At 44.6% G+C, this 19,400-nt stretch overlaps 1 protein-coding gene across 1 annotated transcript in view; it reads right to left on the bottom strand.

Annotated features, from left to right (window-relative positions):
* Positions 1-16,106, bottom strand: part of vegfc (vascular endothelial growth factor c) — a 62,314-nt gene extending 46,208 nt beyond the window's left edge. Inside the window, exon 1 of the mRNA XM_071407387.1 lies at positions 15,393-16,106. Within this exon, the coding sequence (XP_071263488.1) occupies positions 15,393-15,521 (129 nt within the window). The 5' untranslated portion in view covers positions 15,522-16,106. The remainder of the gene's footprint in view (positions 1-15,392) is intronic.
* Between the last annotated feature and the right edge of the window lie 3,294 nt (positions 16,107-19,400).

Below are 19,400 nucleotides of genomic sequence, written 5' to 3'. Positions count from 1 at the left end.
AGACAGGACACACCAGACTCCACTGACCTAGCTACAGTAAGACAGGACACACCAGACTCCACTGACCTAGCTACAGTAAGACAGGACACACCAGACTCCACTGACCTAGCTACAGTAAGACAGGACACACCAGACTCCACTGACCTAGCTACAGTAAGACAGGACACACCAGACTCCACTGACCTAGCTACAGTAAGACAGGACACACCAGACTCCACTGACCTAGCTACAGTAAGACAGGACACACCAGACTCCACTGACCTAGCTACACAGCACAAACACCAGCTCTGGATGGCTGAGCAGACTCCCACCACAATATAGATGGAAGGAGTTGTAAGGGGAAGAGAGGGCCCATGCACCGCCATGCCTCCATCCATCTGGTGTGCATGGTAAGCCAATATCAGGGATATCTGTCCTATTCTACTGATACGGACCCGAAATGAACCGAGATACAAATCATCATGTAGGGACCGCTCAGCAGACCAGAACCCAGACAGACCGCAGGTTTCATTTGAATAATGCTATTCATCACTAATCATTTCCTGGGTTGCGTCTCAAACGGCACCTACTCCCTTTTTAGTGCACCACTTTTGACCAGAGCCTTATGGGCAACCTGTCATCACTATATAGGTGATAGGGTGCCATTTGGGACGCAGACCTGGTGTGATTGAGATATCTCCCGGTAGGTAGGAAGACTCCAACAATTCCTCATGTACATCACGCTACAGCTCATCCTAAGGCCAGCATCATTCCACCCTCCTTCTTCCACACTCTCTCCGCCACGTGCCTTCTTCCTTGGGGGAATGGCTTTTCCATTCCTAGCGCTAGAGCTGCTATAGTCATTAGATGTAAAACTGGCACTGTGCAAAGTCTGAGCAAATCAAATATCACAGTCAGTGTTATTAATAGTATAGGATTAGGATAGGATCTATAGGATCTATAGTATAGGATTAGCCTTGAAAACCCCAATAAACTATTATTGAATAATTGCCAAGATACAGTCAGCTTTGCAGAAGAACTTGGAGGAAAAGGGATTTTGAACACTGATCTTGTAATCCTCAACTGGCTTCCATTTTGTCACCCTTCCTCTTTGACTTTGCAGATTCGTTTTGCAGATATCTGACAGACATGAGGGATGTTTTTTTTTTGTGTTTATCTGTGAATGGCTGCTTGCTTTAGGGTTTCTGCGGAGCAATAAAGCAATCGTCTCAGCCTATTTATCTGGCTCTATAGGACCACCGGGAACTAGAGCCTGATGTAGCATAGCCCACCTTCTGATCTCCCCTTCCAGGGTGTTCTGCCTGGCCGACTTTACATCCCCACACATCAGCCTCCACTGGGTTAGCTAGCCTCCACTGGGTTAACTAGCCTCCACTGGGTTAGCTAGCCTCCACTGGGTTAGCTAGCCTCCACTGGGTTAGCTAGCCTCCACTGGGTTAGCTAGCCTCCACTGGGTTAACTAGCCTCCACTGGGTTAGCTAGCCTCCACTGGGTTAGCTGAAATGCACAAAAAACTACTTTTGATGTACATTTGACAAAAGCTAGATCCATTCAAGCCATGACCCCACCACTGGTCTACCAATGCATCCTGAGTCTTTCCAACGTCATCTCAACTTTCAAATACTGCAGCAGGTTGAAAGGCGAGGGAAAACCTCAAAGCATAGGACAGGAGAAAACGTGTATCTTACATGCTGTTCTATGCTAATTGTCCTGGTTGGAGTCTGAGAGTTAACCCGTTGGTTTCTCTTGACAGGGCAGGTCCTGTATGTGCAAATCCTTGAGATACACTTGAATAACTAGAGTTTCATGTATTGTCAAGAGACAATTGTGTGAACATTTGAACTACACTCACAGATGTCTAATTGTAATTGTTTTCACAGAGCAGTTGGAAGTGCTTAGCTGACAGAGTACAGAGGGAGCCCGCGCTCCCCAGAGCTCATCGCTCTTAGCGGTATTGGCCGCGAGGGCGTTGCGTCACGACTTGTTGTTTTAGCGCTGGAGTGCTGCGGTTGCACGCTGCCAGTCGTGGTGTCAGCTGACTTAGGAGCGCAGAGCCGTGTGTGTGTGCTTGGGTTTATGTGTGCGCGCTCATTTGTGAGTACGTGTGTGTCCCTGTCGTAACTTCAGACCAGGCATGCAGCTCACACTCCTCTTCTAAACAAACGTCGTGCCTCAGTGAGTTCTCAATTAATCAAAGACTTCTAAGCTAACCCGCTGTCTCCAAACCAGTTTACGGACAGTCTACATGCACACTCTGCTACTCCTGATGAGGAGACCACCTATCTAGCCCTCTGGTTTAGTCATGGTGTCAGTGCGTTCAGAGTTACTGGGGGCCCCAAAACATGTACCCATGACAAACAGGGAAGCTTGTGAGGACCCTTTGCTTTCTGAGCGGCATGACAAACAGAACAATAGAGATTAGTCGAACAGAACAGTCAATTGTGAAACTTGTAACGAAAGTCAATCAACTCGGTGTACCCACTGAAATGATCACTATGGAGGACTTCGTATGTAGCATGTACCATGACAGACTTAGGTTATAAGGCAGTAGACAGAGACATTATTGGTTGAATTCCATTCCGGAAGTAATATTGCCACAATCAAGAAATACTATCTAATATGACCCTGGGTCTTCTCCAGTCGACCAGTAAAGCTTTTCCCCCTGACTGCTCTGTGCCTCTGTCAGAGGTCCAGGACATTTGAAATGACCCCTTTCTTTAAACCGGCAGAGCTTAAAGGAAACCAGGCTAAGAATGAATGGGGGATTTTTCCTCTCTCTGCACCTCTACCACCTTTGTGCACTTCCAAATGGCAAGTCCTTATGTTGGCGGTATGAATAAAACCGCCAATCACCTCGGTTCTGTAGGGCTGCATTTAAAGGCGCGTGCACAAAGTCAACGCAGAGAGGCCAAGAGTTAAGGAGGAGCGGCTGGGAGGTTAAAGTCCCTCTCCTCCACATCTCATTCTTCTTCCCTCTCTAGGCTCTCTCTTTTCTAATTAAACTTCAGTTGATGGATGCTCTTCTACGCTACTGTTTTAGAAGTGGTAAAACACATGTAGGGGATTAGATGTACTTCCATATGTGAACAGAAGAGGCTGAACAGGGAAGAGAAGAAAATGAGACGGACTGAAAACTGGTGCAGTTATGAAAGGCAGATCTCTTGTCACCTGCTATTGATGTCTTCCAGGACCATTGTGGTCTCTGTAGTCTAGTGTGGTCTCTGTAGACTATTGTGGTCTCTGTAGACTAATCAAATCAAATTTGTATTATTCACATGCGCAGAATACATGTGAAGACCTTACCGTAAAATGCTTACTTGCGAGCCCTTAACCAACAGTGCAGTTTCAAAAAATACAGATAAGAATAAGAGATAAAAGTAACAAGTAATTAAAGAGCAGCAGTAAAAAATAACAATGTATACAGGGGGGTGCCGGTACAGAGTCAATGTGCGGGGGCACCGGTTAGTTGAGGTAGTATGTACATGTAGGTAGAGTTAATTAAATGACCATGCATAGATGACAACAGAGAGTGGCAGTGTTGTGGAGAGGGGGGGGGGGGGGCAATGCAAATAGTCTGGGTAGCCATTTGACTAGATGGTCAGGAGTCTTATGGCTTGGGGGTAGAAGCTGTTTAGAAGCCTCTTGGATCTAGACTTGGCGCTCCGGTACCGCTTGCCGTGTGGTAGCCGGGAGACCCTAGTCTGTGGCTGGAGTCTTTGACAATTCTTAGGGCCTTCCTCTGACACCGCCTGGTATAGAGGTCCTGGATGGCAGGAAGCTTGGCCCCAATGATGTACTGGGCCGTTCGCACTACCCTCTGTAGTGCCTTGCGGTCGGAGGCCGAGCAGTTGCCATTCCAGGCAGTGATGCAACCAGTCAGGATGCTTTCGATGGTGCAGCTGTAGAACCTTTTGAGGATCTGAGGACCCATGCCAAATCTTTTTAGTCTCTTGAGGGGGAATAGGTTTTGTCGTGCCCGCTTCACGACTGTCATGGTGTGCTTGGACCATGTTAGTTTGTTGGTGATGTGGACACCAAGGAACTTGAAGCTCTCAACCTGCTCCACTGCAGCCCCATCGATGAGAATGGGGGCGTGCTCGGTCCTCTTTTTCCTGGAGTCCACAATCACCTCCTTTGTCTTGATCACGTTGAGGGAGAGGTTGTTGTCCTGGCACCACACGGCCAGGTCTCTGAACTCCTCTCTATAGGCTGTCTTGTTGTTGTCGGTGATCAGGCCTACCACTGTTGTGTCATCAGCAAATGTAATGATGGTGTTGGAGTTGTGCCAAGCTGTGCAATTATGAGTGAACAGGGAGTACAGGAGGGGGCTGAGCACGCACCCCTGAGGGGCCCCTGTGTTGAGGATCAGTGTGGCGGATGTGTTGTTACCTACCCTTACCACCTGGGGCGGCCCGTCAGGAAGTCCAGGATCCAGTTGCAGAGGGAGGTGTTTAGTCCCAGGGTCCTCAATGAATAGCATTCTCACATGTGTTCCTTTTGTCCAGGTGGGAAAGGGCAGTGTGGAGTGCAATAGAGACTGCATCATCTGTGGATCTGTTGGGTCGGTATGCACATTGGAGTGGGTCTAGGGTTTCTAGGATGATGGTGTTGTTGTGAGCCATGACCAGCCTTTCAAAGCACTTCATGGCTACAGACGTAAGAGTGCTACGGGTCGGTAGTCATTTAGGCAGGTTACCTTAGTGTTCTTGGGCACAGGCACTATGGTGGTCTGCTTGAAACATGTTTGTATTATAGACTCGGACAGGGATGGTTGAAAATGTCAGTGAAGACACTTGCTAGTTGGTCAGCGCATGCTTGCAGTACACGTCCTGGTAATCCATCTGGCACTGCGGCCTTGTGAATGTTGACCTGTCTAAAGGTCTTACTCACATCGGCTGCGGAGAGCGTGATCCCACGGTCTTCCAGAACAGCTGGTGCTCTCCTGCATGTTCCAGTGTTATTTGCCTTGAAGCGAGCATAAAAGTAGTTTAGCTCGTCCAGTAGGCTCGTGTCACTGGGCAGCTCTCGGCTGTGCTTCCCTTTGTAGTCTGTAATGGTTTGCAGGCCCTGCCACATCCGTCGAGCGTCAGAGCCGGTGTAGTACGACTCGGTCTTAGTCCTGTATTGACGCTTTGCCTGTTTGATGGTTCGTCGGAGGGCATAGCGGGATTTCTTATAAGCTTCTGGGTTAGAGTCCTGCTCATAGAAAGCAGCAGCTCTAGCCTTTAGCTCAGTGTGGATGCTGCCTGTAATCCTTGGCTTCTGGTTGGGGTATGTATGTACGGTCACTGTGGGGACTACGTCATCGATGCACTTATCGATGAAGCCAATGACAGATGTGGTGTACTCCTCAATGCCATTGGAGGAATCCCGGAACATATTCCAGTCTGTGCTAGCAAAACAGTCCTGCAGCTTATCATCTGCTTCATCTGAACACTTTTTTATTGATCTAGTCACTGCTGCTTCCTGCTTTAATTTTAGCTTGTAAGCAGGAATCAGGAGTATGGAATTATGGTCAGATTTGCCAAATGTAGGGCGAGGGAGAGCTTTGAATGCGTCTCTGTGTGTGGAGTATAGGTGGTCCAGAGTTCTTTTCCCTCTGGTTGCACATTTAACATGCTGATAGAAATTTGGTAAAACTGATTTAAGTTTCCCTGCATTAATGTCCCCGGCTACTAGGAGCGCCGCCTCTGGGTGAGCGTTTTCGTGTTTGCTTATGGCGAAATACAGCTCATTCAATGCTATCTTAGTGCCAGCCTCTGACTGTGGTGTTATGTAAACAGCTACAAGGAATATAGATGAAAACTCTCTCGGTAGGTAATGTGGTCTGCAGCTTATCATGAGAAACTCTACCTCAGGCGAGCAATAGCTCAAGACTTCCTTAGATATTGTGCACCAACTGTTGTTTACAAAAATACATAGTCCGCCGCCCGTTGTCTTACCAGACGCCGCTGTTCTATCCTTCCGGTACATTGTATAACCAGCCAGCTGTATGTTTATATTGTCGTCGTTCAGCCACGATTCCGTGAAGCATAAGATGTTACAGTTTGTAATGTCCCGTTGGTAGTTTAATATTCCCAATTACTCATCCGTTTTATTGTCCAAAGATTGCATGTTTGCAAGCAGAACTGAGGGGAGTGGGGGTTTATTCGATCGCCTCCGACTCATCAGAAGGCAAGCCCGACCTCCAGCCTCTCTATCGCCTCCTCCTCTATCTCCGCCTCCTCTTCACGCAGATCACTGGGGTCGGGGTCTGTTCCCGAGGGAGCTGTATATCCTCCGTCAGAGTCGTGAAAGAGAAAAAGGATTCTGCTAATCCGTGGTGAGTAATCGCAGTCCTTATGTCTAGAAGTTATTTTCGGTCATAAGAGACGATAGCGGCAGCATTATGTACATTATGTACAAAAATAGTAAAACAATAAGTTACCAACAATGCAGATAAATGAACAAAAAAACACAATCGTTTGGGGGCACGTAAAACGTCTGCCTTCTGCTCCGGCGACATCTTACTAGCGTGGTCTCTGTAGACTTGTGCGGTCTCTGTAGACTAGCAGGGTCTCTGTAGACGTGCGCGGTCTCTGTAGACTATTGCGGTCTCTGTAGACTATCGCGGTCTCTGTAGACTTCCACGGTCTCTGTAGACTATCGCGGTCTCTGTAAACTAGTGCGGTCTCTGTAGACTATTGTGGTCTCTGTAGACTAGCGTGGTCTCTGTAGACTATTGTGGTCTCTGTAGACTAGCGTGGTCTCTGTAGACTATTGTGGTCTCTGTAGACTAGCGTGGTCTCTGTAGACTAGCGTGGTCTCTGTAGACTAGCGTGGTCTCTGTAGACTATCGTGGTCTCTGTAGACTAGCGTGGTCTCTGTAGACTTGCTCGGTCTCTGTAGACTATTGTGGTCTCTGTAGACTATCGCGGTCTCTGTAGACTTCCACGGTCTCTGTAGACTATCGCGGTCTTTGTAGACTTGTGCGGTCTCTGTAGACTTGTGCGGTCTCTGTAGACTATTGTGGTCTCTGTAGACTAGCGTGGTCTCTGTAGACTAGCGCGGTCTCTGTAGACTATCGCGGTCTCTGTAGACTAGCGCGTTCTCTGTAGACTAGCGTGGTCTCTGTAGACTTGCGCGGTCTCTGCAGACTATTATGGTATCTGTAGACTAGCGTGGTCTCTGTAGACTTGCGCGGTTTCTGTAGACTATTGTGGTCTCTGTAGACTAGCGTGGTCTCTGTAGACTAGCGTGGTCTCTGTAGACTATCGCGGTCTCTGTAGACTTGCTCGGTCTCTGTAGACTTGCTCGGTCTCTGTAGACTATTGTGGTCTCTGTACACTAGCGTGGTCTCTCATCTTAGCTGTTGTGATTCGGTTAGAATTCATCTTCCATATGAAATTGGTCCCATTTGTCCAGCTTTGAAATGCTGCATAATATGTCATATCTCGTTCCAGAAGATATTCTCAAACACTAAGATGTTATCATAGCAAAATTGCTTAAATTCAAGGACCATGACCATGTCTAGCACACATTTCTGACTACAGAGAGTTGGATCTGATTATCTAATCACAACAGAAAAACAAACTGGGCACCTTTCACATTCTCTTTCATCTGCTTTCATTTTCCTAGTCAGAAAAGACCTGTTGTGGAGAGCCAGGATCAGCATAACAATGAGAAACAGGTTAAATGTTAACACCTGAAGAGCTCGGAAGCACCGCTCTACACAATGTCTGCTACCAACAAGAACCCTGAACTGAGCCTATTCATGATGCATTCTAACCTCATTGACCCCCATTCAATCTCCCCACTGCAGAAAATGGGAGTTGGGAGTTTTGTATATCCTTTGTGAGTCTAATCCAACTCTTTACTCTTCAGTCTGAAGATGTTAGGTATACTAGGAACGTCAAGCCTTCAGCCCGCTGCACTGACCCTACGGACGCTCCAGTCTACAGCGCCTGGTTCAATTGTGCTTCGGAGCATTTAAAAAAAATCTCTAAATGGTTCAGCTAGTGATAAATATTTGGAATTATTGTAAAAATCTGTGTTTCATTCATTTACTATAATTAATTTCCTATTTTGCCATATCTAATTAATAATTAAGAGTCTATTGACACACCCCTACATAAATCTAAGTAACATAATACAGAAATCCCCATCAAAATCTGTATTTTTAAGCTATAGGCTCAATTCACTGAATGTATAAAAAATTAAGAACACCTACTGTTTCCATGAGATAGACTGACAAGGTGAATCCCTGTTTGATGTCACTTGTTAAATCCACTTCAATCAGTGTAGATGTAGGGGAGGAGACAGATTAAAGAAGGATTTTTTATTTCCCTTGAGACAATTGAGACATGGATTGTGTATGTGTGTGTATGAAAGTGCCTTTGAACAGGGTACGGTAGTAGGTGCCAGGCGTACCGGTTTGTGTTAAGAACTGCAACGCTGCTGGGTTTTTCACTCTCAACTGTTTCCCGTGTGTATCAAGAATGGTCCACCACCCAAAGGACATCCAGCCAACTTGACACAACTGTGGGAAGCATTGGAGTCAACATGGGCCAGCATTCCTACAGAACGCTTTAGACACCTTGTAGAGTCCATGCAACTCAATATTAGGAAGGTGTTCTTAATGTTTTGTACACTCAGTATATATATATTCAATATTTATTTGACCTTTATTTAACTGGGCAAGTATAGCTTCTATTGCTGTGTTACTTTCTCAGTTTTTCTCGTGTGTTTTCTTACTTTTCAATTCTTACCTGTATTATTTCCTTGACATTATTTTCTCTCACCTTGATAATGAATTGCTGTGAAGTAGCTTGCAAGTAAGCATTTCACTGTACCGTTTTACACCTGCTGTCTCCTGTGCACGTGACAAATAAACGCTGAAACTTTGTAGTGACACGCGGTGTAGTATCGTAGTAGGTGATACCGTGCTAAAAGGTCCATATTTATACTGATATCTCTAGCCCGTGTTTGGTGTTGTTGTGTTCTGAGAGATGTTGCGTTTATTAGTTAAAGCATTCATCCAAATGAGTTGTGAAAAGAATGGAACGTTCCTTGGCAGTTCAGTACCTCCATTATTATGGGATGTTCTGTTCTCTGTCAAACACAGTACAGGAAACGTGGGGGAAAGAGGCAGATGAGTGAATTACTGTTTGCACTGATAGGATTAAACCTGTATGCAGTGACAGACCTTGTCAGTAACCCCATGAAAGCATGGCAGATGTTCTATGTTAGGAAGAAATGAGACTTGCATAACGTCACTGCGAGCTGGTGCTAACATCAAACAGAAAACACAAAGCAATTAGCTTTTTTTTTTTTTTTTCACCAATTAGGCCCAATATTTTTAGGGAGCACTTCAAGAGAAAATGCGTTCAGCCTTGATTAAATCATGAAATACTTGTTGCATCATCTTAACAATAGGAATTAAGCATTGTTTGGTCACATGGCACCCTACGCACCTGGCACTGCGGCTACCGTTCATTTCCAGCTCCCAAGAGCTGAACTAAAGGGTCTCCACTGCAGATAAATGTGTTTTGAAAATGTCCAAAACTTCTTCTGACGACCGTGAACTCATTTGGCCTCTTCTTGACTGCACTGTTTCCAGGAAGTTGGTGAGGCGAGGGCAAGAGAGTGTCAGAGAGGCACCATTAGTTGTCCTGAAGGACCATGGGATTACATTCTTCTCTCTGTTCTCAGCTTTACATTAACCAGACAGAGTTAGCACACAGCTATACATCTGACAGTGATGTTGATCCTAGCTTACGGTATGGCAGCTCTAGTTTTGTTAGGAGCTACCACCTGCTGGCTGCTGTGTGAGGGAGCTGGATGGTTCAGTAGCAGACAGACAGACAGCACTGGTAGTCAAAGGCTGCTACTGTCACAGACATATGGACACACTGAGGATTCAACTGAGGATCATTGACTGCTTGTTGTTCATAAGGTTCACTATACGGCCTGGGTTTATGAGGGGGTCATTAGTAGCGCTTTAGTAGCACAGACTGAATGAGGCAGAAATAGAGAAGAGAGAGGTGGAAAGATGGCATGAGAAGCAACTGAGAGAGAGAGAGAGAAAGAAAGATACAGAGAGAGAGAGAAAGAGAGAGAGAGAGAGAGAGAGAGAGAGAGAGATAGAGAAAGATACAGAGAGAGAGAGAGAGAGAATAACGTGTTTGTGTGGGAGAGAGATGGAGAGAGTGAGAGCATTGTACTCCTGGGTGGGTACAGGCATGTATACATTAAGGCGTCTAAGCATTAACTCAATTGTTAAAGCAACATCAACATCATCTAAAGAAAAATGCCTTGTATATATGTGTTTATGTTTGACCTCTTATTGTATTCCAGTGCTTGGGACTCCCATATCCTCCACTGAACCTTTGACAAGGTTTTTTCCCCCTTCATTTTGGCAGGCACTCAAATACTTGCCAATGTAGACATTTCATAACCACATTGAAATGGCTAGTTTGTTCATAAAAGTGACAGCTCTCTTGTAATACTGACTGTAATTGCAACAGTGTACTAACTCAAAGGACGGCTGAACTTCGACCCTCTCTCCCTTTGCCTAAGCCACATCCAAAACCTACAACCGTATGTCACCGACTCATCTAGCTCCTATTTGATACTCTGACCCGGTGGTCTTTCTTGGTGAAAACGGATAAAGTGCTGAAAAGAGGTATCCAGTGGTAAGACTAGGAGTTGGGACTGGTGGGTTGTGTAACAGAGATGACCTGGAGATAAAGTCGAGCTGAGGAAAGCAGCTGTGAGGTAATCGCTTCCACCTGGGTTCTAACTGTTGGGCTTACGAGAACAACGGATTACTTCACACACTACACTGACTGTCATGGAGAAGACAGGAAACAGCCTTTAACCCCTACTCCCTACCTAGTCTCTTCACATACTACACTGACTGTCATGGAGAAGACAGGAAACAGCCTTTAACCCATACTCCCTACCTAGTCTCTTCACATACTACACTGACTGTCATGGAGAAGACAGGAAACAGCCTTTAACCCCTACTCCCTACCTAGTCTCGTCACATACTACACTGACTGTCATGGAGAAGACAGGAAACAGCCTTTAACCCCTACTCCCTACCTAGTCTCTTCACATACTACACTGACTGTCATGGAGAAGACAGGAAACAGCCTTTAACCCCTACTTCCTACCTAGTCTCTTCACACACTATACTGACTGTCATGGAGAAGACAGGAAACAGCCTTTAACCCCTACTCCCTACCTAGTCTCTTCACATACTACACTGACTGTCATGGAGAAGACAGGAAACAGCCTTTAACCCCTACTCCCTACCTAGTCTCTTCACATACTACCCTGACTGTCATGGAGAAGACAGGAAACAGCCTTTAACCCCTACTCCCTACCTAGTCTCTTCACATACTACACTGACTGTCATGGAGAAGACAGGAAACAGCCTTTATCCCCTACTCCCTACCTAGTCTCTTCACATACTACACTGACTGTCATGGAAAAGACAGGAAACAGGCTTTAACCCCTACTCCCTACCTAGTCTCTTCACATACTACACTGACTGTCATGGAGAAGACAGGAAACAGCCTTTAACCCCTACTCCCTACCTAGTCTCTTCACATACTACACTGACTGTCATGGAGAAGACAGGAAACAGCCTTTATCCCCTACTCCCTACCTAGTCTCTTCACATACTACACTGACTGTCATGGAGAAGACAGGAAACAGCCTTTAACCCATACTCCCTACCTAGTCTCTTCACATACTACACTGACTGTCCTGGAGAAGACAGGAAACAGCCTTTAACCCCTACTCCCTACCTAGTCTCTTCACATACTACACTGACTGTCATGGAGAAGACAGGAAACAGCCTTTAACCCCTACTCCCTACCTAGTCTCTTCACATACTACACTGACTGTCATGGAGAAGACAGGAAACAGCCTTTAACCCCTACTCCCTACCTAGTCTCTTCACATACTACACTGACTGTCATGGAGAAGACAGGAAACAGCCTTTAACCCATACTCCCTACCTAGTCTCTTCACATACTACACTGACTGTCATGGAGAAGACAGGAAACAGCCTTTAACCCCTACTCCCTACCTAGTCTCTTCACATACTACACTGACTGTCATGGAGAAGACAGGAAACAGCCTTTAACCCTTACTCCCTACCTAGTCTCTTCACATACTACACTGACTGTCATGGAGAAGACAGGAAACAGCCTTTAACTCCCACTCCCTACCTAGTCTCTTGAGTGTATCTGGGAGGACTGGCTAGTGGTCTTTTGTAGTTCAGTTGGTAGAGAATTGTGTTTGTAACGCCAGGGTAGTGGGTTCGATTCCCCGGACCACCCAAACGTGAAATGTATGCAAACATGACTGTAAGTTGCTTTGGATAAAATTGTCTGCTACATGCCATATTATAGGTGTAAGAAATATGGAGAAAATCATATCTACCCTACTAGAAGATGAGGTGGAGCTACAACCATATTGATTACACTTATAGCCCCCTCTGCCACATCTACATGAAGTCCTCTAGGGGTTAAAGGTTGGGCTAGGATCTAGGGGTTGTCTCTATACAGGGGATACTGGACTAGGGGTTAAAGGTTGGGCTAAGAGCTAGGGGTTGTCTCTATACAGGGGATACTGGCCTAGGGGTTAAAGGTTGGGCTAGGATCTAGGGGTTGTCTCTATACAGGGGATACTGGCCTAGGGGTTAAAGGTTGGGCTAAGAGCTAGGGGTTGTCTCTATACAGGGGATACTGGCCTAGGGGTTAAAGGTTGGGCTAGGAGCTAGGGGTTGTCTCTATCTTACAATGTCCAGAGGGATTCCCCTTAACAACACAGTGCGAAGCTAGGCTAAGTGCTAAGTCCAGGTCAGGTCCATTGTCTTAGGGAGCAGTAGGTAATGGACCCTATCCCACAGCCACTCTCTAACACTCCAGGTCTGTGCACTTCATCGCCTCAGGAGGTTTTCACCCGGCATTCTTCACCAACTGTAACACAAACACCCAGGCCTCCTGTACTTACACTACCAAGAGCCCCCCTTACAGAGGTGTGTGTGTGTGTGTGTGTGTGTGTGTGTGTGTGTGTGTGTGTGTGTGTGTGTGTGTGTGTGTGTGTGTGTGTGTGTGTGTGTGTGTGTGTGTGTGTGTGTGTGTGTGTGTGTGTGTGTGTGTGTGTGTGTGTGTGTGTGTGTGTGTGTGTGTAATAAAGCAAACAGTCACAAAGCAAGCAATGTTTCAACATGAAATAGCTCCAGACCAATTATCCAGACCAGACTATTGAGACAGACCCACCGGCATGCACAAAGGTCTACGCTACGGTTGGGTTGAGGTCAGATCCAAACCTCAAGGTGACCACAAATTACAGCCGCCCCTCTTATCCCTAACAGCACCTACCCTACTCCTATTCACCCCCATGGACGTACCCCTTCTCAACCCTCTCAACCCAGCCCCATTCTACTCTCTAGCCCCATTAGAACAGCCATTCATCCTCAGTACTCTTTCGAAGTGGATGTCTCACTTCGATGTGTGTGTGTGTGTGTGTGTGTGTGTGTGTGTGTGTGTGTGTGTGTGTGTGTGTGTGTGTGTATGTGTGTATGTGTGTATGTGTGTGTGTGTGTGTGTGTGTGTGTGTGTGTGTGTGTGTGTGTGTGTGTGTGTGTGTGTGTGTGTGTGTGTGTGTGTGTGTGTGAACCCAACACTGAGTGATGCAGCCAGATGACCTCTAGTTGTAGGTGAGTTATAGTGTAGTTACAGTACTGAAGAAGTAGACACACTGAACCTGCACAGGATGTGTTTCTTACTATAAAATCACACATGGTCTGGGTTCCAGTGCATTTATTGGACAAATATTCACCGCTGTATCCTAACCATGGTCATCGTAGGATAAATACCTCCCACTTGCATTTTTAAAAAGTAAGGTTGAACATGTTGTCCTTGAATTCCGATTAAATTTATCTTAATTACTTTGAATTTAATAACGACTCCAGGGGGTTAATATAACTGTGATTACATACACCCAAACACACACACACACACACACACACACACACACACACACACACACACACACACACACACACACACACACACACACACACACACACACACACACACACACACACACACACACACACACACACACACCAGTTCCTATGGGAGGTGTTTAATGTTTTCATTAGATTTTCTAAATGTATGGCATATGAGGTCATTTATTTACACAGTGAATTTCATAAGCCAGAATGATACGCTTTGATATCAGAGGTAGGTACTGGAAGTGAAACTATCCAGACAGGAAATCATGTTTTTTCAGGTCATGCAGACGTATTACTGTAAATAACCTTTATGAGCCAATGGGAGTACATAACAAGATCATTACTGAACACACACACACACACACACACACACACACACACACACAGAGAAAGGAGAAGAGAGTTTAAGAATGAGAACCTGTGTTTTCAGTGCATCATTACAGCTGCAGGCTCATTTGAGACACTAAAAGTCAACTAGTAGCAGTGTTAATCCCACCAATTAAGTGTCATATTATACGATCAAATAGCCACGTGTTTAAGATTATCCCTGTCTCCTTATCTCCTACTGCTACTGAGGAACACACACACACACTGAGGAACACACACACACACACACACACACACACACACACACACACACACACACACACACACACACACACACACACACACACACACACACACACACACACTCACACACTCACACACACACAAACACTGAGGCACATACACACACACTGAGGCACACACACACACACTGAGGCACACACTGAGGCACCCCCAGGTTTAGACACAGTGACACCTGCCTCCACCCCCCTTTCTTCTGCTAATTTGAAAGTGCTCTTCTTTAATCTCCTCTGCATCCTTTCACTGTGAGGAATTCTCACTGCTCTCTCGCTCCCTCTCATCCATGATAGCCTACTCCCCCCCTCCCCTCCCCCTCAGCTGTGAGAGGGAACATACTGGAGATAAATATCATCCTGTCTATGATTTCATTACTTGAAAAGGTATATGCTTAGTAAATCAAATGCCATGTATCCCGAGCCTTTTCCCCATTTTCCCATTAAAAGTTCAGATTAAAGGACCTCCTGTTGATGTGCCCCCTTGTTTCAGTGATGTCTATATTCACTACATACTGTACGGTAGTGAATGTTCAGTAAGTTACATCATCACCAACTTATTATGACTTGCATTATGGCTTGACTTATTATGTCAAATATTATGACTTGTATACCCTCCACTCCTTCCCACATTCCCCAATATAATGTTAAAATGTTTTTGAACATCAATTGAATAGTTTACAATGCATAATAGTAATGCATAAAGTAATGTAAATAGCATGCGTTAAGTAGAACACTTGTATCCAAATACGTACCGGTGCCTCCCCTTGATCCTGATCATAATCATAATAGTCATGACTGAATTCATGACTCGATTCACTGGCTAGATTTGCGTAGAGAATCGCAGAATTGGCAAGGAGAACAGATATTCCAAATAAGTGCATTTTAGAAGTCTTTATCCGGAGCAAAAAAACGTACTCCTTATTTATTGACCTCTTTCGGTCAAGCGCTCTTTCTCGAGTTCTTTTTCCTCAAAAGAAAATTAATAGCGCATCTGATATACGAATTTTTCGTGAGACCACTGTCATAAAAATGATGGTGCGATGGTGACAGGTAAGTAAGGCCGTTATTGTCTCCGTGAAACGAAAGCTGCCGGAGACAACTCTTTTCACTTGTGAGCTTTCTGCGTCAAACTTCTGTCGGCCGCGGCATCCATTCAGCGAGCAGATGAGAGTTTGGGGAGCATGGACGTCCTCGGAGCAGAGAATGGCATGTTTAATGCAATTTCACGGTGTCACTAGATTTTCCTCCTCCCCCTGCATGCGTTTTTTCGTTCCAGCAGCTCAGTCTGTTTCTCCACCGAATAGCTGCAATTTACTACTAGAAATATGAGTTGGGACACGCGCACCTTCTCTTGGAGACGAATCCCTTGTGGACTCAACATGCAGAGTGAAATGTCCTTGCTGTATTTCAATAGTTGTACACCGACTGTACTGCATATTTATATAGCAGAACTATGCTAAACATCGCCACGAGTCAACACTTTTACCAATTATCAAACCCGAAGGATACGATTCATTTCCCTGTATTGCCATCATTACACATTTATGCAAGGTGCATTCTGTGGCCGCTACTAATGATTTACAGATTTTATTTAACCCATAACAATCTGTGTCATAATGCAAGTGTGGTTTTATTATCTGAAGCCTGCCATATTAAGTATATAATAGATTACTTTACTACAATATTCTCATATGGTTTTATTTACGAGTTATTGATGTAATCCACGCCACGGGGCACTACCATATGTCTTAAGCTTTCTACTTCATTTAACCAGATTTGTGTGGGTTCGGTGTGGTAATTTAGAACGAAATAATTTACAGAAACGCTGCCCAACATGAGTATAGCATCATCAGCGTGAGAGACAGAACTTGCGTGTGTAATATTTACTGTTCACTTTTTATAGTTTTTTTTTCACTTTTGTTTAGAAATTTCACTTGCATTGGCAATGTAAACATATGTTTACCATGCCAAAAAAAGCCACTTGAATTGCAATTGAATAGAGAGAGAGAGAGATCAGCGCGGTTTTGGAGTGCTCTGCTCTGCAGGGTCTCTACTCAAATTCATCGAGGGCTCTTATAATACTTTGGGATGCAAGCCACACTAAAGGATTTCCAACCCCCTTTACAGTCTTGTAAGTGGCCCCTCTTCACTTAGCTAGAGAACCACCAATAGTTTTAATGGATTTGTTAAACACACACTGTTATACTGTATTGTATTATGCTAGCCGCTTAGAATTTGTTCCATCTACATCAATTGAGGATGATATATTTATTATAAGGTTTATGGGATGTCAACTTATATAATACAAGTTAATCACACTTGTTGCGGTGGCGTCTTTTTAGGTGCTGCTGTGTTTTCATGTTCGCTGTGTTTTATGTTGCTGTTTTGGTGTGTGATCACCAAGGATAAGGATTTGCTAAACGTCTGATTTGTTGTGGCTGATGTTAGCTAGGTGGCTAGGTGGCTAACGCTAATGTTAGCTATGCTAGGGGTTAGGGGTAGAGGAAGAGCTAGCTAACATGTTAAGTAGTTGCAAAGTAGCTAAAAAGTTGTAAGTATTTGCAAAGTTGCTAAAATGCTTACGTTTAGGGTTAGGGTTAAGTTAAAAGGTTAAGGTTAGTGTCGAGGGAAGGGTTAGCTAACATGCTAAGTAGTTGCAAAGTAGCTACAAAGTAGTAAATATTTGCATTTTTTTTTTCTTTTTCCTTTTGGTAGGTAATTTCATTATTAAACATGAGCTAAAATGCTAAAGTTGTCCATGATGATATTCGAACACGCAACCTTTGGGTTGCTAGACGTTGGGTGAGTTGGGTGAAGTTTAATCTAAAGTAGAAATTGAGTCATTATTGTATAATAGATATCAGACATTGAATCAGTTGGCAATGGTCGACTGACACCTCAGGATGCTGGTCGATATTGTCACGTTCTGACCTTAGTTCCTTTTTTATGTCTTTATTTTAGTTTGGTCAGGGCGTAAGTTGGGGTGGGCATTCTATGTTGTTTTTCTATGTTTTGTTCTATACGTTATATTTCTATGTGTTTGGCCTAGTATGGTTCTCAATCAGAGGCAGGTGTCGATCGTTGTCTCTGATTGAGAATCATACTTAGGTAGCCTGTTTTCCCACTATGGGTTGTGGGTAGTTGTTTTCCGTTTCAGTGTTTGCACCATTCGGGACTGTTTCGGTTTTCATTTTGATTCTCTTGTTCTTTTTGTATTTTTTATTCATTCTCATTAAAAGTTATTATGGATACGTACAACGCTGCATTTTGGTCCTCTTCTCCTTCCACCAACGAAAGCCGTTACAGATATGCCACATGCCCCACACTAGGATGAGGAGTGTATCTATGTGCCATATCCACCAACAGCTGAACCATGCCGAGGGAGATAAACGGATTTTCTCCCCAAACCCTGTAGGCTGAACCATTGCGCCTTGAGTCCTAAACCCTAAGGCCTGTTATGAATGGCCCATGACTACAGAGGTTGCTGATATTGCTGGGAGTGACTCAGGTCACGGGTAACATCAATTGTGTTACTACCACAAGCTGGACGATTGTAGATAAAAGACTCAGCCACTAATTGTTAATCTGACATAGGATCTTGCTTTGGTTTTCGTGTGTACCAAGAATTTGTAGGACGTAATGTAAAGTAAACCCGCATGTATTTTCAAATAGTGTTTCACATGTTGATTTCCCCTTTGGGATAGCTGTCAATATGGAGTCTATTCGCAGACATATCCAATGCCAGACTATTTCACAATCACTGTTTGGTTGAATGGTAGCACTGCTGCTGTGTATGTTATTACACGTTACCAGGCAACCATGCAGCTATACTGTTCTTAAACATGATCAGTAAATGCCATAAATATGGTGTACATATGAGCACAGCCTCAGGTAGAAGAAGTTGGTGTCAGATACATGCGTATGTTCCTACCGATTCACGGTTGTCTGTATGACTCACAGTCAAAGTATTTGTCCCTCTGTAACCTTCCTGCATACTAAAGTCCCAGAAGTCCCTTGGTACCAGAAGTCTGTTTTAAGCTGTCACTCAAAGGAAGTCATTAGCACTTATCGTGTTTTTGTGACTTCCTTATTGTTTGACGTACTTCGATAAACTGGAGGCATCTTTATAAAAAAAATTTGGTATCTCCTTTCTGTTTTGGGCCTGTGTGTTTATTTTCTTTGAAATAGCCAATCACATCCACCACGTCAACCATGGCAGTGGCCATCGTAGCGCCCATCGCTGTCGCAGAGTTCTGAAGTTAAATGTCTAGAAGACTTGAAGGAATGGAGAGCTGGGAAATTCTCACTGACCTATAACGGCGGACCTCTAAGCTCAGTGTCATTTAAAGAGGTGGCACCGGATCAACTTCCTGTCAGAATATCTGAACAGCAACACAAAAGGATGTCGACATGGATTAAACTGAGCAGCAACCTCAATTTAAATCTGAAAGGGGTTTAAATTATTTGAAGTCAAATCCGTCCTCTCCAACAATGTTCTCGCTCCATCTGGCTTTGTCGTCTAGTTTGACAATAATTGCCTGCTTCTGACAATGTAGGCTGCTACTCTTTCCACTCATTACTTAGACATCCTGCTGTGAACCACTCTTTTAATGTGTGTTGGTTGAGCGTCATATTTACCACTTCGACAAGTCAATGCATGTAGATGTGGAACTCTCAGTGTGTAGATTTGTCCGCCATTACCAATTTAAAACCCTTTGTTGACATTGTTAATTGTCCATCTTGATTTTCTCACACGTGGT

Source organism: Salvelinus alpinus, chromosome 6 (assembly GCF_045679555.1).
Source record: "Salvelinus alpinus chromosome 6, SLU_Salpinus.1, whole genome shotgun sequence".
In the NCBI taxonomy this organism is placed as follows: Eukaryota; Metazoa; Chordata; class Actinopteri; order Salmoniformes; family Salmonidae; genus Salvelinus; species Salvelinus alpinus.
This window is presented reverse-complemented; position numbering and strand designations above follow the sequence as displayed.